Raw genomic sequence first — 23,847 nt, forward strand, 5'->3', positions numbered from 1 at the left:
TTGTGTTTTTGTGGGTAGTTTACCATCAAAGTTTATTTGCTGGTCCTGATAGTGTGCACAATAATAGAGCAGAGACAAGACAGGCAACAACATTTTTCTCATTTATTTTGCTTAGTCGTGACTACTTAAGATGTTGGAAAGTTCATGGGGGTGTATTGGTTCCTCTTGGTCGCAGGTTATGGACCATTGCTGGTACACGTGTGAGAACATATGTTGAAGTGTTCGGCAGGTCAGCGCGAGTTAGAGTTTCTTGGGCATTCGTGCATCCGGTAGGCACACATGTAGAAGATACCTGAAACAGGGTAGGGTAAATAGTTCAGTTAAAAATAAAAAACACATAACACTTAAAGCATCATGAGATCCAAACCTGAGAAGAACGTGAGCACCACTGCCACCCAGCCCATTATATAGGACCAGGAGAATCGCCAGCTGCCATAACGTTTGCCGTAGTAGTTCACCGTCACCCCTGTGTACACAGCCATCGCCAGCAACACAAAGAAGCCTGCACAAAAAGATAGCGTAAGTACCGGAGGTGCTAATTCTCTGCTATACCAGGAAAGCTTTTATATGACTGCATGTGAGGAGCTCACAGGAGATAAAGAAGAGGATGCCAGCTGCAAATGTCTTGTCAAACCCGTCGAAGGAGGAGTAGTGGATGAAGGCCATGACGCCAATCACAATGCCAATGAAACAAGCCAGCAGGGAAAGGATCATGAAGGCCCGGGTAGCATCCCAGTATGCTGTGAGCCAGAGCGAGACAGGCCAGACTTAATAAATGCAGACTTTAGAAGTATGTTTATTCTTTGTTACACATTCAGTTTGTGAAGTTATATGTTGCCTGTATTTGTGCTTGTCCTAATGTAGGAGACAGATCTAGCTTGCCATCTAGAGCATGTCAAAAAATGTGATGAAGTAAGAGAGAAAATGGAAAGCTGTTTTATGTTGTGTTGCTGGTGCAAATAAAAGCATATGAAGAAATCTCACACACAGGCTCCCCACCAAAAATAGATTTCCTAATAACATCTGTGCCACTAGTGTGACTCGCAACCTACTTGAGGTGGAAGCACAATTTCGCAGTCCCCCTGTATGGAGGACTGAAAGTGCCAAAGCCAGAAATAAATGAATAAATAATTCAATGCAAGCCTTTCGCGTCTTTATTATATTATTTTCAATTTTGAAATAGTTCCCTTATTTTTAATGCTCTTTTTACATCACTCCCCGCATTCCTACTTTATTACCAAACATCAAAATATGTTGTGGGTTCAGGGAGTTTTTTTATTTGTCGATCAACACTAGGTTCAGAAATGTTTGCCAACAAATAAAGCAGTTTGTCTGGACTGTGCACGCTTTTATGAGTGCACATAAAGAAGTGTAGATGTGATGTTTTCTCAGGGTGGGTTTCAAAGTCAAATAATTTTATATTTATGCAAACAGAGGTAAAAAGGAAAGGGGAAATGTTTATAAAATGAATGTATCTATATTCATTAATAAATGTTATTAACCACTTAATTTTAGAGATAAATAATTGCTGGTGCTATTTAAAGCATAAATGTTTTGGCATTTTACAATTAGTTAATGGCTATATGTATTATTTTTTCATCTACTGTGATATTTTTTAGTCAGTGAGTCATTTATTCATTTTATTGATTAATTAATTTTTATTTTTACATTTTGGTTTTGTTTTTTTTCAGATTGGGTTTTTAAGTTTCAGTCATCCCTACCCATGAACCTAAAGGGAGTAACCATAGTGAAAATTGGAACTAACAAAATATATTGATTAAATAACAAAGAATTTTATTTTTTTTTCATCATTTTTTGTAACACCAAAGTATATTATTTTATTTTATTTTGGAAGTTTTGGTTCTCCATACTCATAAAGAAGAGAGGGGAAGTATTCCAGTGTTGATCAAGGTTCTGGACTAATTGTGAGCCAACTAAGACGTATTAATGAGGGTAAGCCTGTCTGTAGACATGCAGTGTAAGACAACCAGCAGGTCTTACCAATACTGTCTGTATGTGTCATGCATTTCCCAGGCACACAGTACCGCCACAGGCCCTGGTGCATGTAATTGCTGGAGTGCCGATACTGCATCCAGTAGTCAGTTGCCGTGGAGACAATGAGGAGTATGTTTCCAACTCCGGCACAGAACAACCCACCTCCCATGAAGCTGTACATCCTGCCAAAAAACACTGACTGACACGTAGACAAAAAACAGGTCAAGGCCTCACCACCACATCTGAGCCCCGGCTATACCAATTAGAGCAAGTACTTCCTGTTACAGAGAGGAGTAACAGTGGGCATGAATAAAACAATATCTAAATACATTCAGCGGCATGCCACAAATGCGATGCTGGAGCTATCGACAGATCTGATTGCATATATATGAAAAAGAAAAAAAGAACCGTCTTATAAGACATGAACAAGCAGCAGGCTCAATCTGACAAATCATTAACCTCTAACTCTGCTGCATCAGGAAGTGTCTATATCTTTAAAAGCACATGCAGGGCTGATAAACATTTTTCAAAGCCAGATATATTTATGTTAAATTATACCCAAGTCTGCCAAACATGGTACAGTGAACAGTGTGTAAATGATGCACACGAGCTCGGGAATTTTATTCCATCTAGATTCAGTGGTGCATCCGTAACACATGGCATATTGTTTAAATATTTTATATAAAGTGGGCTTTTCCACTCTGTTTTAAATTTAATTGAAGTGAAATTTAAGAGAAGCAAGGATTCACCCACTGAACTTAATTCAAACAACACTAAAAAGGACTTTCTTATTCCATACAAAATACAGTTAATTGCACTGTGTTTCCATATTGATCACATACCTCTTTTTCCCCTTAGAAAAAGTCAGAGATTCCAATAATTCGGGTTGTCAAAGCACGGAGGAGCCCAATATTGCCCAGGATGGCAGGAAAGTTTTGTTTGTGCATAGGAAACCAAGCGAACAAACGGGCTGACGGAACAATGGAGCATGCTGAGCCACAACCAATCACAGAGGATGAGTTTTGTGTTTTAGGGAATCTGCTGAAAATACAAAACCGTTAAAGCGCTGCGCACATCTCGGCAATACTGATGACACAGGGCTTTTAATTCAAAATGCTCCACAACCATACACAGCAAACCCGTGGCCTGCGCTGCTCAACCATAGTACTGTTGAAAGAGAGATTATTTAACATAGTGCAAAATGTAGAAACAGAATCCTCTGCAGTGTTGAATTATGTAATGTGACTTTGGTAAATCATTTTGCCCATTATTCACATGTTAAAGTTTTGTTTTTAATAAATATTGGGCTCTTTCTCTCTTCAATATAGACTTTCATAAAATTCAAATTGTACAACTCACAAAAACTTTTATAAGGCTCATAACATAGATGATAAATCAACCATCTCATCATCATTTTAGTTCCACTAAAATGTTGAAAGTACAAATTATGATCATCTAAATAAATTTATATACACACACACACACACATATATATATATATATATATATATATATATATACATATATATTTAGCACTAGCGAGCCCAGAGGAATTCATTTAATTATAGATGAAATAAACAAAATAAATTGCTGGACCATATGCATGCAGTTGGCGTGAAAGCGTGATGAGTGTGGCTAATAAAACTGTATAATGTGGGTGAAGAAGCTGCAGCACAAGTGGTTTATCTTTGCTGTAGCACCTGGCAGAAAGAGCGGGCTGTAAAAGAGAGGGTTGCGTGTCAGAAATTAATATTTCATTCGGTTGCTTGATAGTGTAGCATATTCTATACGAAAAGGTGTTACTGTTGAAAGAGTCAGGACAGATGAGTTTCTAATCAGGAGCACAATCAGAGGGTCAATTATGAAGAGTTTGTTTTCCAAGAGTTTGGAATAAATAAGTAAAGCAAAGCAAAGTCATTCCAAGTCTGGCATATTTCTTGTCTTAGCTCTTCCTTTCCTGTATCGTTGATGGTGTGTTTTGATGCCTCAGTATCGAATGAAGGCCAAAAAGCAAAATAGGTCTCAGGCTTTTTCCAGTGGGTTCTCCAGTTAGGCGTAGCCACCCTTAATAACTTGTGATGCACACCGAGTCACTTTGTTCTGGAGGCAGGTCTGAAATATGACAGAAACCACTCAGTTCAGAAAAGACAAACAAGAGTTACACCTAGCAAGTGTCCAATGTGGAAAGAGTGAAGGCAGACGTTAACGTAGCACACAACTAATTATTTATTGGTACGGTTACTTAGAATAGAATAGAATAGAATAGAATTCAACTTTATTGTCATTGCACATGCACAGGTACAGGGCAACGAAATGCAGTTTGCATCCATCCAGAAGTGCTTAGTGATATAGGTATATTACAATATATATTAGCAATAATATAGATATGTAAGTATATTACAGAAATGGGTCTATTATGGTATGTTATAATGTACACGGTATGAAGTATGTTGTGAATATTCTATAACTATAAGTATGTACAGGCTGTAGTGAGCAGTGTTGGTCAAGTTACTTGAAAAAAGTAATCAGTAACTAATTACTGATTACTCCCCCAAAAAAGTAATCCCGTTACTTTACTGATTACTTATTTTCAAAAGTAATTAATTACTTAGTTACTTAGTTACTTAGTTACTTTTTAAAAACACGATTTACAACCTGAAGAGGTGATAAAGCGATAGATCTTTCAGCCCAATTCTACTTTTTCTACATAATCCATCATACAAAATGTAATCAAATGGAAAAGTCTCTTTTTAAAACTTGTTTTATCAGTTTTAATCTTTTAACTTTATGCATCAAGCAAAACATTTAATTATATGCAACATTCTCTGACTGGAAGAAATTAGTTTAACATTTAAACCTATTTTCTACACATTCCAGCTCATAAAATAAAATATTTTTTGTGTTTTCACTCACTCTTTCAAACAGATGCAAGTAAAACACAGCAGAAAATAAATAAAGTCAAAGACTCAGCGGTCCTTTTGCTCTATTTTCACCTGTAAAGCAGGAGCAGGGTAGGCGGAGGGTTACCCTGGTGCAGGTGTGCTGCGGTCAGTTGAAGAATCCGCGCGAGTGTCTCTGTGAGTTTCCCATCACGTCGTAGCTACTCGGTGCTTGCTCGGAAGTTTAGGGGGTTTTTTTCGCTGTAAAAAGAAGTTTTCTTCCCACGCACGATGGACGCTAATGTTTTTGTCACTTTTTATGGAATCAAACTCAAAGTAAGGTCAGTACTTCCACACTTTAAACGCTGCACGCTCATACTCTCTCCCGCACTCGATATATTATCCATTGTTGATCTGCACACAGCTGCTGTCACCAACGTCGCACTTGCTTACGTCACTGTCATGAGACATTCTCGCAAAAAAAATCACGGTTTTGGTAACGCAGTAACGCAGCGTTCCTACGGGAAAGTAACGGTAATCTAATTACCGATTTTGCAATAGTAATCCCTTACTTTACTCGTTACTTGAAAAAAGTAATCAGATTACAGTAACGCGTTACAAGTAACGCGTTACTGCCCATCTCTGGTAGTGAGTACAAGCTATGTACAGGATATGGACAGGATATAAATATGAAAAACTATACAGAATATGAAATAAATAACTTTACAGGAATCTGAGATATACAGCTATACAGAAATGGGAACTATGCAAGTTGTAAACAGTTGTAGGGTTAAAAATTATCGTATGTACAGAATGATTGTTTACACAGGGCTATACAGTAGTGCAGTTAAGGTAAGTGAGGGTGTGGATAATTTCTACAGAGGCTATATAAAGTGCTAGTGGTTGTGAGTGGTGGTTCACTCCATGTTATTATTGTGTGTTTGAGGGTACAGTTGTCCATTGTGTGTGTGTGTGTGTGTATGTTCAGTCCATGAGTTAACGTGAGTTAACGTGGGTCAGATGTCAGGAGGCAGAGTTCTTATCCACAACACAATAAAAAAAAACAACCTTTGAACCTTGAAACTGTCACACTGTGATATGTACATGTAGATTTAGGCCCATGAGGAGACGCCTAAATTCTTAAAAACTCAGCACAATCTCTCTAACAATAAACAAGATAAAATACATAAGATAATAAAAAAGATCTAAACAATTTAACTTCCTCAAACTGAATCATATTTTATATCAATCTCAGCTCTGTCCCATCTGGTGTATCCAAATCGTGTTTAACCCCACATAACAGAGCTATAAAAACATGACAATAGTATAACAGTAGTTAATAGTTTGAGTCATGCTGAACAATGATGGAATTTATTTAAGCATAATGTGTAAGAAAATAAGTGGGTGGAGTTTATGTAAAGGTGGTTATTTAATTTCTTTAGTCAGAGTCACTGGCTATTTCCATAAAGGTCATTTAGAGCACACACAGGTGTACACAATGAAAATGGATTCAGCAGCCTGGTTCAGCATTGTTCATTAGTGAGCTTGGCCTGCACAGGACCACTGGTAGCACAAGAATAGGATAAAATCCATTTATGAAATATTTTGTTTGAGGATTGTTTGCATTTCAATCATTTTATTATGGTTTACGCAAACCCCTTTTAACATATTTATGTTTATTCAGAGCAAATTTAGGTTTTAATGCAATCTATAAAACTCAAAGGTTGAACCCATGTTAAATGTGTTGGTACTAACATGTCTGCTGCTGTGACATCTTCAATCAAGTAGCACAGCAGCAGTTATCTTCATATCCCCCTTGACAATGAGCTTCAAAGGACAACAAGCTAATATGTCTGTACTTTTAGTTGCTATAAATACAAGTGGACCTGCTCTGAATTTAATCCTAATTTCACAAAAAGCATTCACACATTTAAGTTCTCGAGCATTTACTGGGAACCATGTAAAGGAAAAGGTAAATAGTATAATAGTAACTGAGTAATAACTGAGTCAAAGGCCATCACATGCTTGACTCAGTTATTACCACTAGGTGGTGCATTTTATTTAATCTTGCACCAAACACTGACTCATTAGCTGCATTTTGACTTACAGAAATATACCAATGTGCTGTACTCTTAATTTTCTCTTAAATGCACACTAACTTACCTACCTATATTAGGTTTACATTGCAGTTTGGGTATCCAATGCTCCATACAGTAAGTAAGGTTAATGTATTAATGTCATAGTCCCGGGTCTGTGACCCAGTGTTTTGAGTTTAGTGGGTTTTCTAGTTTTGTTTGCTTATGAATCCTACGGTTGTGTAATGTGTATATTGTTTCTTGTAGTTCTCCCCTTGGTATATTTAGTCTTCTTCTGTTATACATTGTGTTAGAATAATTCCTCCCTCATTGTTCCCCATCCTCTTGTGTCTTGTTTCCTGTGTTAGTCATTGATGCCTCCCTGTGAAGTCAGTCTTGTCTCGTTGCTAAGCTGTCTTTTTCGCTCTCATCACTCAGTGTCTCTTCCCAGTCTCCTCTTGTCCTCTGCCAGATCGTTAGTTCTCCCCCAATGTGTCTCATCCATGTTCCACGTTCTCAGCTTCAGGTTTCATGTTTCACATCCTTAGTGTTTAGTTTCTTCCCAGTTTAGTGTTAGTGAAAGTCTTTGCCTTTTGTTTTGTGTTTTGTTTGATTTTGTGCAGCCTTAAAATGTGGTTTGCTTTGGCTAAATTTAGTCCTACTGTCCGCTTTTGGGTCCTTACTTCAAATACATGATGTGCGCCTGCAGATGACAATTAATCCCACATTGATTGGATTTTTACTATTGCCCTTCACATATTAAAAATCCCCTATACAAAAAATAGTGTTCGCTATTGTTAACTAAAGCACTCTGTTGTGTACACATTGATGCATGAACAGGTCTAAACACTTAAACTGTTTTTACCTTACTCTGGGAAAGCTTCTTCAAATTCATCTTCAGTCCCTATTCAAGACGGGTTACTTTTGCTCGTACATCACAGCCACTTTGTGCTCCAATTTCCAGTTGTTCATATTGTAGTTATCATGCATGTGCACTTTTTTATATAGACGAGAAGAGAGAACTACATTTCCAACAAGGGAAAGTATCGTTCTACAGCTAAAAATGACAAATCTACTGTCGACCTAATGTTGTACATTTTTAGATACATGTGAAGTGGTCTCTTTTACAAACTGAGCCTGTGTGCGTGTGGGAGGGGTCAGCAAACCACACAGACCCTAATCCACGCAACAGGGCTAAAAGCATAAATTTGTCGAACCCTTCTAAATTGCATAACCTATTCAAATTGCATCGGATTACCATTATCATCCTAGCCTGGTGGGACCCAGCGTGTATTTGCCGAAGGCAATGGAGTCCAACTCGCTTTCCACGCCATCCACTGTCTCCCTGCCAAAACACTGTAGTGCTTCCACTAATAAGATCTGCACAAAAGAGGCACATGCAGCAGCTGACGGTGCAGACACGAGGAAAAGCCTTTTATATCTCGCTGCTGTCACGTTTCAGGAGACATACAGAAAGATGAAGGCTTCCTCCGCTCATTAAACCGCATTCAAAAACAGGCATTTTCAGAATACTGCAATCCGTAGAAGGCATCAAATCACACACAGTGTAGTATTAGACATTTTACAGGGAGCATGATATAACAATATCCAAGTTCATTCAAACCTCAGGGACATTTCGCCATTTTCCTTTTTCCTCACTCTGCTCTTTAAAACCTTCTCCTGATCACATTGCTTGCATTACAAAATGGTTGTGTTTAAATTATTCAGGGTGTCTTTAATCGTTATCAATCATTATTTAAACATACAAAGTCCAAGATGATTTCTTTCAGTTTGGTTTGAATTTATTTTTATCGTTCACAAGGTCAGCCCAGCAATCTATAGACTTCCAAGGAACCTTGAGAGGACTGTTGTTATGTATTAGGTGTGTATAAACAAGGCTAAATTGAGAACAATTGAATTCAGTCAGCAAGCACTTGGCAGCAGTGGGGAGAAAGAACTGTCCTTTAACAGGAACTGACTGCATGAAGAGGTAAGAGAAGCATAAAGAGACAACATATAGCAAACAGGACAATAATGCACACCACACAACATGTTAATGACATGCAGCAGCCTCATAGGGAAAACAAAGGGAGTTAAGAAATTCTCAGTGCACTGGAGTTCCTCCAGTGGCCTGAGCCTACAGCCATAATTACTGGCCTAGTCACACTAGAGAAAAAGTAGGGCAGTAACCTCCAAGGAACTAGGAAAAGTCGGCAGGTGCTGTTGGTTACTGCATTGAATCTTTCAGCATTTTGCAAATACTTGCAGTGACCAACTGTTTACCCAGAGGCTGAGGGTGTTGCATGCTCATGGGATATCATTTTTGATTGGAGGTTGCACAGGTCGCCTGGTGGGAAGCAACCTCTGTGTAAACAATTACAGTCTAACTTGGACCGACTGCAGTTGCTCTCAGGCAGATTGGAGAAGTTTGCGACTAATTGCCATCTTATTTATAAATGCAGACGGATTGCCAACACATTCACTGAGTCAGACTATACCGATGAACATAACCTATCTGCAACGTGTCTATTGGCAATTGGGGACTTGACTCAGCTGGTCCCTAATTGGTAATATTCATAGACTACATAAAAATAAGTGGTCTGTGTTACTTTGCAGTTACATTGCTTTGCAGAATTCACATTAATGCAAATTTCTGTGCACGTAGACAGCAACAGATGTCAATTGCCATAATACCACAAACAGATTTCATGTAACTGTTAAATGGATCCCATGCAATCTTGTTGCTGTTCTGTCATCATCTTGATGCTCCACAGTTATTTAAAGGCATCAACTAAGAGTAGTCGCACAAACCTGATCCCCATTTTTCAATCAACCATTTCAAAGGCAGTGAGATCAAGTTCATTTCACACCGCTGCAATAATTTTGGTTATTGTGGTTATTGTGCTCCCAAACCTCTTTTTTTTCTACAGTGGCTGTACCAAGAATGGTTGAGAGTCCCACAATCCAGCTCCACCTATAAGTTTGATCAAAAAGGTAATCTTGAAGATAAACATTCACAAACATTCCCATATTAGCGGCTTTAAACTAAATGCAAGCGTATTGTTATTTATTGATTAGTGCATATATTACTGTTTACCACCTCAGTTTACTGTGTTAGTACTGCTGAGATGTACTAATTTAAGTAAAACACAACATACAGGTGAGGAGAAGCTTTGCAGGTGTTAATAATTTATTTTATTTGCACAAAGCCAATTCACAGCAGCAGTCTTCTCGGGATACTATTGTATCACACAGCAAAGCTCCTGCGTCCTGGAGAGAAAGAACAAAAGAAGGCACACATTTCATTCCACTTAAACATTTAGAAAATGTGTGCTGTTTAATTAATAATTTACATGCTTGATTTAGCATAGCTTTTTAACTTCATGGTAAATTTCTTGTCTCATATGAACCCCTCAGACTCGCTTGGATTTAATAAGGTTTTTATTTTGATCTTTCGCTACCAAATACTCATTATGAGTTTGGCCGTTAAACACAGTTTGGTGACTCTTTAATGATGACTGTGGATATCGTTATCGAAAAGCAAAAATACGGCATTAAATCAACGCTCACTCATGTGTGCACATAAAGAGGGCCGAGTGTGCACAGATCACCATCATTCAGTATAACTCAGAGATAGATGGAAACGTTTTTCTAACAAATGCTTTATTGGTCGGTTTAAAAATGAACACACCGGTGATCTACAGGAGTACCACGGTACACAGTCACACAAAGATTACAGAAAAAACAGTAGCACACACAAACACAACACACATGCACGCGCACGCACACCGACATGATGGGTTATTAGCACATTATCTGCCTCGTGACGTCTCCCATCAGTATGGTTTGATGGTTCAGGAGTAAACAGAAGATACATTCAATAATCAGCTGTACAACAATGTAATACTTGGATTCAACCCTACCCACCCCCACAATTTGTTAAAAATACAATATTTTCCCGCAGATCTGCAGATTTTTGTAATATATTTAACCATATCTTTTAAAAAAATTGGAAAGATGTCTATATACACAGAGGAGGAGTAACGGAAATCACAAAAAATAAAGATTAAACCAATAAAATAAGATTAAAAAAAAAAAGAATAGAAATAGTTTGTGAAAAGGCAGATGGCAAGCCTCGACACGTTCCCTTTTGTCTTCAGTTTTTCAGCAGATACCATGGCAACAGATTGATGGTTCGCAAAGACGGGAAATCAGGGAGGAAAAATGGACGGTGTCACATGGCGTAATCGGCGACTGTCTACATGAGATTCTGGAAAGAAAAGACACAACAAAGATTAATGGGACAACAGTGTATGACTGCACAGATCAGCATCATTTAAATACAGTTTACAACAAGCACGAGCCTGAATGATTGAATGATCTTTTTGAAAGCTGAGGCTATATATGATATTTTATCTGCAGTTGTTTAGTGGGTAGTGCATGAAAACTGCTCATTCTTTAAAAAACTGTTTAAAAAAGACAAATTGCTAAAATTAATATACTTTGAGGAATCCCAAAAACAATAACTCAGATGACATTGTGTTTTTTTTAGATGTATTTCTTAAATGTTCCCAACTATATTACATTTTATTCCCAAAGACGCTGAAAAAAAAAAAATACACCAGATATATTGAATCATATCTCAATAACAGGCACCAAATCATGCTCCGAAAATGAGATTTGAAAAGTGATTGTGGACATACCAGGCAGGGGGATGGCTAGAAAGTAAGAGGATTATATTTGGGCACTTCAACTTCACCACACTCCTTACAATTAAGGCCTCACTCACACAGGACTAGAGACCAGTTGGCAAACCTCTTGGTCGTTTGGGAAAAATGTGTGTCCCCTGATTCATTTCTGTTGGCCAGTGATTGCTGGCAGTCACAAAGTGAAATTAGCCGCAACCAAAAACCTTCTTGTAATTTCTTTAGTAGCTAGCAGACAGTCACACGTCTGCACACTGAGTGGCAGTGAAACTGGAAAGAAACTTGTGTTTGACCCAATGAGCAAGCAGTTTCACAGCCAGACTACTCCTCTTTGTCACATCGGTAAAAACGATAATCTCAAGGATGACATCACTGGAGCCACATCCATCTTTTATTCTGTCTATGCAACCACGATGTTTTAAAAAAAAGTGCAACTGTAACTTTGAAGGCAAACATTCTGCATTTTTAGTTTGTGTCATGCTGTTCACAGTTAGTTAGCTATGCAAACTACGGGAGCAATCACAGAGAGGTTTTTTCCCTAGTGACCTGTGGCTGTCAGAGCTCAGTCACGCAGTCTCTAGGGCTGTGACTGAGCAAACAACAAACAGGCTAAACTTTTAAGCCTAAAGATAGCGACTTTAATTAGAAAAAGACAGATTTCAGGGAATGAGTGCGTTGCATACTCATTGGTAAAGCATAGAATTATTTCAACTGTATCTATTCACCTGTCTGTAGGTCTTTTTTAGGTTGTTTAAAAATCACCACATTTATAGATATATACTTCTACTTTGGATTCAGAGATTTTCCTGAGAAACTGCAGTACTTTTTTGAGTTTTAGATAACTATTTGTATCTCTCCTCTAAAACCTGCAGTAAACTTTTGCCATTCACTGTCTCAGCCTGCCCTCAGGTTGCTGTTGAACGGACTGTGCACCACATTATAAAGGCTATGTCTGTTCAGTGGTTTCAGCCCCAGTGTACCTCATTTCTCCTAAGACCAGCACTAGATGGTTGCTGAAACACTCCTCCACCAAGGGACCCGTAGTTTGACGTCTGGACGTTGGGCACGATGCTTGACTGTCCGTACGGGATTACATTCTCATCTGCAGATGACAAACAGATAACTCAAAGTCACAGCTGTATTTATATAGGTTAAACCCAGAGTGATGGAGCACAGTGCAAATAGACCCCCTGCTACTAAAAGCAAGGCTGCTTGACTATGGGATGATAAGTGTGCAAACATTCGGTGGCAGTTGTTTCTTTCTCAGCCCAAAGGGATTTGCATGGAGCATCACAATAACATTAATACATATCAGTTGAGGTCCAGCTGTTGAAGCTAGGCGGCATGCGATGCAAAGACAGATGTTGCTCTTTTATCTTTTTGCTGAATGATGCTCCAGGATGCTGCATTATGTGCTTACCCTGCGATAACCACTTTGTAGATCCTCTCCTTTCGGGTGAGAAATGTTCTCCCCTCTTCTGTAGAGTGGGTGAGTCACTCCCCTCTTTGTCTGCTCGACTGCGGCTCAACACATCAGCCAAGAGCTGCAGGGAGTCATCTGTGCGGAGAGGAGCCGGTGGAGGGGGGAGCTCTGCGCATGATTGATAATTGATGATTAAAAAAATAAATAAACAGAGTATTTTGACTTTAAAGAAATAGTTTGACATTTTGGGGAAAAGACGCTTAATTGCTTTCTTGCCAAGAGTTAGATGAGAGGATACCACTGTCTGTTTATTATATATGAAGCTAAACATAGTAGTGCACACAGTAATCTTTGCACAAAGACTGGAAACAGTAGGGAATGGTTAACTTAGTGCTGCTCTAAAGCAGCAGCAGCAGTGCCTCTAAGGCTAACTGATTATATCTTGTTTGTTAAATTAGTTAACTACAAATGGCGATTTTACATGGTGCTATTAGCCAAATTCACAGAAGAGAATGCATTATTTAAAACTCTCAGGGAGTAAATTAACGATCATATTTGCCAAAAAGTTACTACTTTATAAATAAGCTTTACTAAACATTTACAAATATCAGAAAGAACAGAAATAATCCAAAGTGAATTCTTGCACTTGATTATGAAGTCTGCTGCCATGCTAGCCACTCTGGGGTGCTTTACTGGGATAAGTGCTAACACCAGAATGCTGTTATGCTCACAATAATAATGATGACCTTCCGAGGGGTCGCCAAGTATAATGTTCGAGGTATTGAAAGTCTTAAAGCAGTATATTAGCATAATGATATTTGTTAATTAACTGTAAGGTGTGATAAGTTAGATAACTTATAAAACTGAATAGACTATGGTGCCTTATATTCACCAAAGCAATTAGAATCCAGTCTCTGGGGAAAATGAAGGTCAGGAAAAAATCAAACAAAGTCAATTTGGCAGTCCAGCCAGCAGCTGTTGAGATATTTAAGTCAGTTAACTACAAAACATCACAAATTGATTTGTGAACTTACATTTGAAAGGCTGAAGTTCAGTAGGCAAAGGCATCACGTTGCATTAAAGACTATAAACTCTTTAGAAAGATGTATACAGAGGCCATAAATTAAGTGTACCCTGTTCTTTGGACTTCTATATAGCTCGTCAACCTTCAGCAGCAAAAGAGCCAAAAGAGCCATTTTAGCCCCAAATTAATTTTTTTTTTACATAATTATTTTTCAAAGCTTGTGGGAACAGCAGCTGAAGGGCTAAAGAGCCGCATGAGGCTCGTAAACCACAGGTTACCAACTTCCGTTCTCTAAAATCAGACTTCTTTTTGAACCTGTGAGACTCGCCCCCTGCTGGCCACTAGAAAGAATTCACATTTGAGCCACTTCCTCACTGGCTTCTCTTTTCAGATCTGGAGGCTACAATCATTTTTATACACAGTCTTAATTGGTGACCGAACACTCTAACAGAGCACTCCAGAGAGCCAAGCTGCCAGAGTGGTTAATATGCCTCATTCGTTTTTCCAGCCTAAAACAGAAATTAGAAGCATGCGGTGGAGCACATCATACCTGCTTCACTCTGCAGATCTCTCTTGTTTGGTCCATCCTTGGGCGTTTTCTTCTTACTCTTGGATCTGTGCGCCGGGGCTGTGGGGCTCGACTCTGCAGCTGTAACAGGAAATTGTCCTGACGGGAAAGAACACTGATGTCATCCTCAGGAACACGAACAGGGAAAACTAAGAAACGCTGAGCGCCACTCTGAATAAATGCAACATGATTTTCGTGTACAAATTCTCTCCGTTTAGTTACATCATAAACTAAATTATACATGACACTATGTGGTTGTGTGTGGATGCTGTGAAGCATTAAGCTGAATTCAAACTGACCTTTACCAAGGCTTTCCCCCTTGAAATCATCTACCCACTGGCTAGTGCGGTATACCTCACTGCCATCCTGGGCCTTCATGTTGGTAAACAGATCGGGGTTAGACTGGGAGACCAAGTGGTGACGTGCCAAGAGGTCAAAATGCTGCAGCCGTGGACTGTCATTAGGCTTGGATGCATCTTGCTGGTGGGGAGATGTCAAAGTTGCAGTGTAGGACAGCTCATCTGGTTTAGAAGGCAGGCTGGGGAGTTCCTCCCTGGAAGTGTCCATCAGGTAGGTTCTGGCTGGCAGAGGAGGACACCAGTCATCGTCCTCCTCCTCAGAGCTAAGGGACAAGAGAAGGCAGTGAGTGTGCATCTTTGAGGAAATTACCACATATAAAAACTAGCTTATAAACAACAGTCCAGATGTGAGTGAATGGCTGAACTAACCACCAATCCGTGTCATCAGTTTAAACTAATCATGTTTTACTGAATATTTTAAGTATCATACGGTTTTGTGCAAAAGTCTTGAGCCACCCTTTATCTCTTTATAATTTGCCAGGATGGTATTAGATGGTTGATAAAAGGCTGATGATAATTTTCTGTGTTCATAATTCCATCAATTTTGACAATATCTCCAACACCACTGGCTGGAATGCTCCAACCCATGACAGAGTGTCCACCATGTTTTAAAGATGGCTGTAGACACTCACTGTTGTGCCTCTCTTCTTTGGGTTCATTAGTCCATTCAAGTTCTCGTTTGAGTTGTGGCAAGCACCAAGCAACCAAAAAACGTTGCTTTGAAAGTGGTCAGGTACAAGGAGTAGTCTGAAACACGCCACGGTAAAAAACCAAAAACCTTTGAAAACCCTCCAGAAAGCCAGCACTTTAGAAAGGAAGGGTGACTCAAGACTTTTACAAAGTACCGCACAGTATTAAACAATCAGAGATGTAAAGCTACCTGCTGTGGCGACAGAAAAACAAAAGCAATGTAATGTTTTTTTACTCCCATGAACCTGCATTTTATTCACACAGACAACTAAGTTCAAACATTCGGTATGTTTGAACTTATAAGTAAAATATCAGCTCATTTAGAACTTAATGCCAGCCTTACTTTTGTTGAAGTGGGATCGTTAGAAACTGAACAAATTATGGAAAACAACATTTTTTTTTAAATTCACTGTTTACTTTTTTCCTCATAGCAGAGGCTTCACAGACCAGCATGTTGAGAAAAGAAGCTGAAATGAGCCAAGATTTTAGACTTTAAACATATAATTAGTGTTTTGCGCTTACAGCTACTACAGATGCGTGCGTTTACTTGTTGATTTTTCCGTCTATGAGGATTTTGTGATAATCTGCAAACTAAAACACACAAATGTCAAGCTGCTAGATCACACAAGCTTGTAACATGTCAAAACAAACATCTGGTGTTGAGATACTTCCAATAACTGTGCACAGAAATACCACTAACACCACTATATATATAAAAAATATTCAAATCAATTCAGTTTTATTTATATAGCACCAAATCACAACAACAGTCACCTCAAGGCGCTTTATACTGCAACTTAAAGACCCTTCAATAATAATATATATTAAAAAAATAATAACCTAATTTCAAGTCCTTGTGGGAAAAGGGAACCAGTGTAGCATTCCCGAAGACCAGAGCCACCTCCATAATTTCTGTTGTCACTTCAATGCCGTCAGGGCTAATTTAATGAACGATGTGTCATTGAAAAGGCAAAGTACTAATCCACCCTGTCAGATGGTGGCTAATGTCGTTAGGAAAGACACGGCACAGTCAGACCAGCCCTCCGATATGTCCGCAATCTAATCTGTCAGAACTAGTTAGAGTGGACGCTCCCTTCTGCAGCCCCAAAGCACGATCTACTCACTGCCCGCAGACACAGCTGTTAATGTGAAAACTCCCCAGACTCCAAACTTCACTCAAGTTTTGCTTGGCAGTCACAGCACAGTTCTAGGGCAGTTTTGATATCCATCTGCCTTAACTGCCTCTGTCATATAGGTGAAGGCAGAGGCCTCCATGCTAAAAATAAACTGACTGATCACACAAAAATAAATGCCACTGTTCTTGGAGGGGGGTAAAGAAGTGGCCTTAACAACAACCTGACATTTAACAGTGCAGTGATTTGTCTCACCTGTGCTGCTCATCTTCTTTGTGTGTTTTTGTATGGTGTCCATCTTTATTGGTGGGAAGAGGTAGAGACAAGACATCCACCCAGGTGAGAGGACCTGACTTGGATGATGTCCCAGTAGACCTCTGCTTTACCAGTTTGTCTAAAAAAAACCCCAAACAATGTGTGAGCCATAATCGTTGTGTTACTCGTTTCCACACTAAAGCTCAAACTGCTTGCTAAGTAAAGGTTTTTAAATACATCCTTTCTGTGTCCACAGCTGTTAGCGCCTCAAAGAATTTTCCTTTTACTGACCATTTTATATCTTCAAGGGCACCTTACGCTTCTGTAGAATCACTGGATATCAAAAGGAATGAAGCACTTAACCTCCGCATACCTTTCCATTCACACAGTATGTTTCAAAGTTTCAGAGCATGGCAGGCTTATTCACAAAGCACCTTTCAATAAGCCAATTCAAAGCCCAGGATATTGGATATAAAAGGGCATTTAAGTACAGGGAGTGCAGAATTATTAGGCAAGTTGTATTTTTGAGGAATAATTTTATTATTGAATAACAACCATGTTCTCAATGAACCCAAAAAACTCATTAATATCAAAGCTGAATGTTTTTGGAAGTAGTTTTTAGTTTGTTTTTAGTTTTAGCTACTTTAGGGGGATATCTGTGTGTGCAGGTGACTATTACTGTGCATAATTATTAGGCAACTTAACAAAAAACAAATATATACCCATTTCAATTATTTATTTTTACCAGTGAAACCAATATAACATCTCCACATTCACAAATATACATTTCTGACATTCAAAAACAAAACAAAAACAAATCAGCGACCAATATAGCCACCTTTCTTTGCAAGGACACTCAAAAGCCTGCCATCCATGGATTCTGTCAGTGTTTTGATCTGTTCACCATCAACATTGCGTGCAGCAGCAACCACAGCCTCCCAGACACTGTTCAGAGAGGTGTACTGTTTTCCCTCCTTGTAAATCTCACATTTGATGATGGACCACAGGTTCTCAATGGGGCTCAGATCAGGTGAACAAGGTGGCCATGTCATTAGTTTTTCTTCTTTTATACCCTTTCTTGCCAGCCACGCTGTGGAGTACTTGGACGCGTGTGATGGAGCATTGTCCTGCATGAAAATCATGTTTTTCTTGAAGGATGCAGACTTCTTCCTGTACCACTGCTTGAAGAAGGTGTCTTCCAGAAACTGGCAGTAGGACTGGGAGTTGAGCTTGACTCCATCCTCAACCCGAAAAGGCCCCACAAGCTCATCTTTGATGATACCAGCCCAAACCAGTACTCCACCTCCACCTTGCTGGGGTCTGAGTCGGACTGGAGCTCTCTGCCCTTTACCAATCCAGCCACGGGCCCATCCATCTGGCCCATCAAGACTCACTCTCATTTCATCAGTCCATAAAACCTTAGAAAAATCAGTCTTGAGATATTTCTTGGCCCAGTCTTGACGTTTCAGCTTGTGTGTCTTGTTCAGTGGTGGTCGTCTTTCAGCCTTTCTTACCTTGGCCATGTCTCTGAGTATTGCACACCTTGTGCTTTTGGGCACTCCAGTGATGTTGCAGCTCTGAAATATGGCCAAACTGGTGGCAAGTGGCATCTTGGCAGCTGCACGCTTGACTTTTCTCAGTTCATGGGCAGTTATTTGGCACCTTGGTTTTTCCACACGCTTCTTGCGACCCTGTTGACTATTTTGAATGAAACGCTTGATTGTTCGATGATCACGCTTCAGAAGCTTTGCAATTTTGAGACTGCTGCATCCCTCTGCAAGATATCTCACTATTTTTGACTTTTCTGAGCCTGTCAAGTCCTTCTTTTGACCCATTTTGCCAAAGGAAAGGACGTTGCCTAATAATTATGCACACCTGATATAGGGTGTTGATGTCATTAGACCACACCCCTTCTCATTACAGAGATGCACATCACCTAATATGCTTAATTGGTAGTAGGCTTTCGAGCCTATACAGCTTGGAGTAAGACAACATGCATGAAGAGGATGATGTGGACAAAATACTCATTTGCCTAATAATTCTGCACTCCCTGTATATATCATATGTGAGTTAATGAAGCTGCCCAAGCTTTCACATGTGGGTGGAAGTATACGTGTTGTAGGTGGTTACAACACTTGCATATAAGAAAAGAGATGAAAACATTGCACTATGGCAGCCATATAAACTATCTATAAAACAAAGCACTATTGGCCAATGTCAAGCTACAGAAAAAAAAGGCAGCTCACTAATATTTCCTTTTTAAGGTTGCAGTGCTCTAATAAATGTAATTACACAAGCAACGTCTCAGATTGTTACACGTAATCACAAGTCTACACAGTTTTATGAAGTTAACTTATTACTATGGAACTGCAGTGCGTTCAGAAAATGAAAAAAGATGAATGCAGACCTTCCCGTGTAATCATGTCGTTCTATATCGTCCAAGAAAAGATCTCATTACTGTGCAATCTCGTAATTAAAACATCTTAAAAAGGTTAAGGTGGTTACAAATGATCCATTTTGAATAACAGAACAGGTGTTTTCTTTCCCGCAAAATTAAATGAATGTGTGATTTTCAAATGGTCATTAACCGTCTCAACAGAAGCATAATGATGCCATAACCACAACTACAGAAAATTATTTTTCTCATGACTGCGTATAAAGAGCCAGACAGACATTTCCAGTTAAGCTGTCCAAAGATACATTTTTTGATCTTTTCCGCTTCCACAAAATTCTTACCATTGCTCTTCTTGCTGTACTGAAGCTTGGCGTATTCAGATCCAGAGTGACCAGACTTTATGGTCCAATGATCCAGGTCCTGCTCCAGACCTCCAAACCCACTGTTTGACAGTATTGGGTTGCTGCTGTAAGGGTCTGGACCCTGGTTGTAGGACGTGCTCGAGTAGGTGTCGTAGTACGCCAGGAGGTCGTCTTCAGCCGTTGTGTTGATGGTGCTGTAGATGGGACTGTCGTTGGACGCCGCGCTGTGCTTCTCTGACTGGTTTGGGTAGTTTATGATCCCAACAGCTGCACAGCAAATGACTATGTTACATTAACAAGGACAATCTTTTATTCAGCACTCTAGCATTTCACATCAGAGAGCTCTTACTGTTGTAATATCTCTCTGAATCCAGTTTGCCAGAGCAGCAGTTGACCGAGTCTTTGCTGTTGTGAGTCAGGTTTGGAGTGGGCCAAGAGTCTGCCAGCCAGGGGTAGTTGCCCATATTTGATCCCAACAAGCCAGGCCTGGGAAGAAAGATGAGATTATATCAATACTGCTTCTATGAAACACACAGTGACACTAATCATCTGATGAATCAAATCATAACGTAGAGTTTACCCTCCATTAATGATTCCTGATCCCTCACTGTGAGCGAAGCCAACTGCAAGAGGAAAAAAGAGCAAAGTTATAAATTTGGAAAACAGCAAAGAAGATAAAGCTTTTGCTTTAAGCCCCTTTTTTCCCAAAGAGCCACTGAAAGATAAAGATGTTTTGGACCGAATTATCATGCTCCATAACCAAATAAACAGTTTATCCCACACGGGGGTTTAAGAAAGCAGATTTGAATTGATATTTTATGAGGGTGCACTGTTGACCTACATACACCAAGAGGAACACAGCAGATCTATATAGCGTATGCCTGCAATACATAAAAATGCAGATGTCATTTTTCTGCTGCTGTATCTGGAGTTAGGGATGGTTAAAATCCATTTTTAATTAAATAAAGAAATCCATACCATAAAGTGAAAGACATACATGCAACATTATGAAATATTAATGCGAAAATTAAATTGCATATTTGCTCCTAAGGCCTTGAGCCATTATTGAGCAAATACATCTCAAAGTCAGACAAGAACTGAGAACTGATGTGCTGTGTGCTTCTGAGCCAAAGGGCATCAAGTAAAGTGTGCGCTGAGCTTTTTACATATGCTTCAGAGTGTCTCTTGAGGGTTTTTTTTTCTTTTTTTCCCTTTGCTCCTGCCATGAAGACTACCCAGTGGGAATAAATATATTTTAATTAACTGAATATGCGATTAAAGTGCAGGCATCGCTTTGCAAAGTACAAACTAAAATTGAAAACATTCATCACTGCTCCAGATATCCCCGGAGGTCTATTAAGAACTTTGTCACTGTCATTGGATGAAAACAAAATCTGATGGTTTGCGTCTTTTTTTCTCTTTTATGTCTCCGTTACATAATGAGTCGTCTGTGACAGGGTTCATCAAATCATCTCGAGTCCTGTGACGATAACCTCTCCTGCTTTTTACTTTTTTTTCTCTACCTAAAGCAGGTAAGTAAGTCATAGTTAATCCCTCCTCCCCCCCTCACCTGCTGGGGTGTATGCGAAGGATGTGGTATAGTGTCCCAGCTGCTTCCTCCTTCGGTGGCGACAGTATAGCCACCCGCTGAAGCCCATCAGCACCAACCACGCAGCCACACCCAGCCCAGCGATGAAGGCTGGCTGGAGGATGACGCTTGTGATCTGCTCTGCTATGCTGAGGTCATCGCCCTTAGTCACGGTCGTTGAAGTCTTCTCAAGCGGGGGAGCTGAAAGAGAAGCGATCCAGTTAATGGAGCCACATGATACACAGCCAAAGCAGAGAGCTGTCAGTCACTTCAGAGTAGAAAAAAAACAAGCTTTTTAAATGGTTTTGTTTCCTCACATATCATTCAGGGTGATTAAATAGTAAACTGAGTAAATTCTTCTTTTAATGGGCCAGCACAGTCGAGGGGATTAGGATCAAATTGGGGCATTAAAGCACTTGAAAACTGGTTAAACGTGAAGGAAGTTATATTGATTTTATTTGTGGACATACTTCCTGCCTGCACAGACACGCATTAGGAGATGTGCCGGAGACGCCCCAAAGGAACAACAGGTGGAAAGTTACAACTTACAAGCAGTTTATCTTAGCCATATATAATTAGTCTGCCATCTATAATCCAGTTTTGAGATCCTTTCCCAGATGCCTTAACGCCCACTCACATCCTGGGCCATTTGACCTCAGGAAATAGGGTGGGGCCAGGTTTCACAGTGGATTCACCCGAAACCTTGGCTGTCTGTGACCCACACCTGTTTTAACACCTTGGCTCGTGTGATTAGGTAGAGGATCAATAGGGGGTCCATGACCCTCTTGTCGGACACTCCCATAGGGCTTAAAATCTGTTGCTCTGGTGGAGAGTCCCAAGTTCACTACACATGGTTGCAATTATTTTAGGGTTGTAAATTATCTTTCCCTAGTTTGACTGTATCATAAAACTGTAACTTGTGTTGGTACGGATTAAACAAGACATAGAAGACATGCTAGTTTTTCCACCTTTGGTGTTTTTAGACTTTTTGATAAGCCAAGTTAGATCCAACAGAAGAAGTGAGAAGATCTCACCTAACTTTCATCAATAACTCAAATAGGTAAGTTTCCCATGTTTTCTGTAAAAGGGTTACAAGTAAAAGAAAAACATTTCAGGAAACACTGGAAGCAAAACATGTTCTTTGGAAGCAACACATCTTCTCTGACTATGTGACTAATATAGCCAAGTAAATTAAAAAGCAGAGCCACAGAGACACAAAACTAAACAAAATAAATGGCAAACTTATTATGCAATCACAACTACTGACTCAAATTCGTGACAAACACCTGCAAAAGTTAGTGTTGGTGATGCACCAGCTTTAATCGTATTCATGCAGCGCAGTCAACTCTCCACATACACATTTTACATGTGGTAAAGTCAGCTTGCAGAGTGCGTCTTGGCATATTTCGGCGTGTGTAGTAACTGTAACAGTTTGACTGACTCACTGAGAAGCAGGCTGACAGGCGGACTCTGAGCGCCCACACCCAGGCTGGTGACAGCAGCCACCATCACGGTGTAACGGACTTCAGGCAGCAGGCCCGTCAGCAGGATGGACAGGACTGCTCCATCCACGGTTCGGTTTATTTGGTTCTCCTGCTCAACGCCGCTGCCCAGACACCAGACCTGTGTGACACCAAAGTTTAAGGTCCTCACAATTTAGGCAACTCACACATGAAAGTTGCTCTACAATGGTACAAGACTACTATCCATAGGATATAAGCAACAGGTACAAGGAGTGCTTAGTATGTAAAATCTTCCCTTCCAAGACTTCGCACCACCTCTGCCATAATCCCCACACCTGTCCACATTCATCAACACTGAGTAAACCTTTTATTTATTCTAAATCTCCTATAGAGCATTTGTGATGAAGACACTGGGAGTTACAATGAAAATGTGTCAGGTAATACCGTGCAATATTTTCTTACGTCAGCCTTTGAGGGCTTGAACAAAATATTGGGTGTATTTCTGAGAAATTGAAATATTTAAGGGGATTAAATATGATCCCTGCCTTTGGCTGATGATCCATCACACATTCAGAAGAATATGGATTCTCATGATCAGACTCATAACTGTCTACGTGTAGACACAAGACAGCGAGAGGGAATCAAAACAATAGTACTCCATGTTCTATTTTGATGTTTTTTTCCACGCTCTGCATAAGCAGCCTGATGATTAGTAATCAGTGTTGCGCTCATTCTAAGAGACAGATAATGAGAACTCTGTTTTTTTTCACAGAGCTAACAGATGAGAGGGATGGTGACTGTTCAGCCGAGAATCTGATGACACAAAACCGAGCAGCATCGCAAGTACTGGCAACACATAAAAGGCAATGACTAATTACTAATTGTTCATTAAAATCTGTGTTTTTCACAAGCATCTAAACAACCAAACCTAG

At 39.7% G+C, this 23,847-nt stretch overlaps 2 protein-coding genes across 4 annotated transcripts in view; both read right to left on the reverse strand.

The window, feature by feature from the left end:
* Positions 1 to 88: 88 nt before the first annotated feature.
* Positions 89 to 2,985, reverse strand: lim2.3 (lens intrinsic membrane protein 2.3). Of its 2 annotated transcripts, none has more exons than XM_004558116.3 (5): positions 2,838 to 2,985; positions 2,002 to 2,194; positions 591 to 740; positions 368 to 502; positions 89 to 292 (listed from the first exon to the last, which is right to left on the reverse strand). In XM_004558116.3, the coding sequence occupies exons 2-5, from the start codon at positions 2,174 to 2,176 to the stop codon at positions 231 to 233; spliced, it is 522 nt and encodes a 173-aa protein (XP_004558173.1). In that variant the 5' UTR covers positions 2,177 to 2,194; positions 2,838 to 2,985; the 3' UTR covers positions 89 to 230. The 2 variants fall into 2 exon arrangements, with proteins under 2 accessions (XP_004558173.1, XP_004558174.1); XM_004558117.3 differs by having other exon boundaries at positions 2,002 to 2,190; positions 2,838 to 2,962.
* A 7,610-nt stretch (positions 2,986 to 10,595) lies between these two features.
* zgc:77784 (roundabout homolog 2) overlaps positions 10,596 to 23,847 on the reverse strand; it is a 72,050-nt gene continuing 58,798 nt past the window's right edge. For both annotated transcript variants that reach the window (XM_004558118.3, XM_076873280.1), the window contains 11 exons: positions 22,898 to 23,075; positions 21,435 to 21,653; positions 20,445 to 20,487; positions 20,214 to 20,350; positions 19,844 to 20,131; positions 17,108 to 17,246; positions 14,970 to 15,292; positions 14,653 to 14,769; positions 13,076 to 13,246; positions 12,636 to 12,757; positions 10,596 to 11,219 (listed from right to left, as the gene is read on the reverse strand). In XM_004558118.3, coding sequence (XP_004558175.1) covers positions 11,208 to 11,219; positions 12,636 to 12,757; positions 13,076 to 13,246; positions 14,653 to 14,769; positions 14,970 to 15,292; positions 17,108 to 17,246; positions 19,844 to 20,131; positions 20,214 to 20,350; positions 20,445 to 20,487; positions 21,435 to 21,653; positions 22,898 to 23,075 — 1,749 coding nt within the window. In that variant the 3' untranslated portion in view covers positions 10,596 to 11,207. The remainder of the gene's footprint in view (positions 11,220 to 12,635; positions 12,758 to 13,075; positions 13,247 to 14,652; positions 14,770 to 14,969; positions 15,293 to 17,107; positions 17,247 to 19,843; positions 20,132 to 20,213; positions 20,351 to 20,444; positions 20,488 to 21,434; positions 21,654 to 22,897; positions 23,076 to 23,847) is intronic.

The sequence above is a fragment of the Maylandia zebra genome, linkage group LG14 (assembly GCF_041146795.1).
Source record: "Maylandia zebra isolate NMK-2024a linkage group LG14, Mzebra_GT3a, whole genome shotgun sequence".
Taxonomy (NCBI): domain Eukaryota; kingdom Metazoa; phylum Chordata; class Actinopteri; order Cichliformes; family Cichlidae; genus Maylandia; species Maylandia zebra.

Bases quoted from the DNA above. Each gene is read 5' to 3' on its own strand.
- lim2.3 (XM_004558116.3), bottom strand. From the start codon at position 2,176: ATGTACAGCTTCATGGGAGGTGGGTTGTTCTGTGCCGGAGTTGGAAAC. The intron at 503-590 runs GTGAGCTCCTCA...CTTTTTGTGCAG, and splicing joins CATCCTCTTCTTTATCTCCT to GCTTCTTTGTGTTGCTGGCG. The intron at 293-367 runs GTTTGGATCTCA...ACCCTGTTTCAG, and splicing joins GGTGCTCACGTTCTTCTCAG to GTATCTTCTACATGTGTGCC.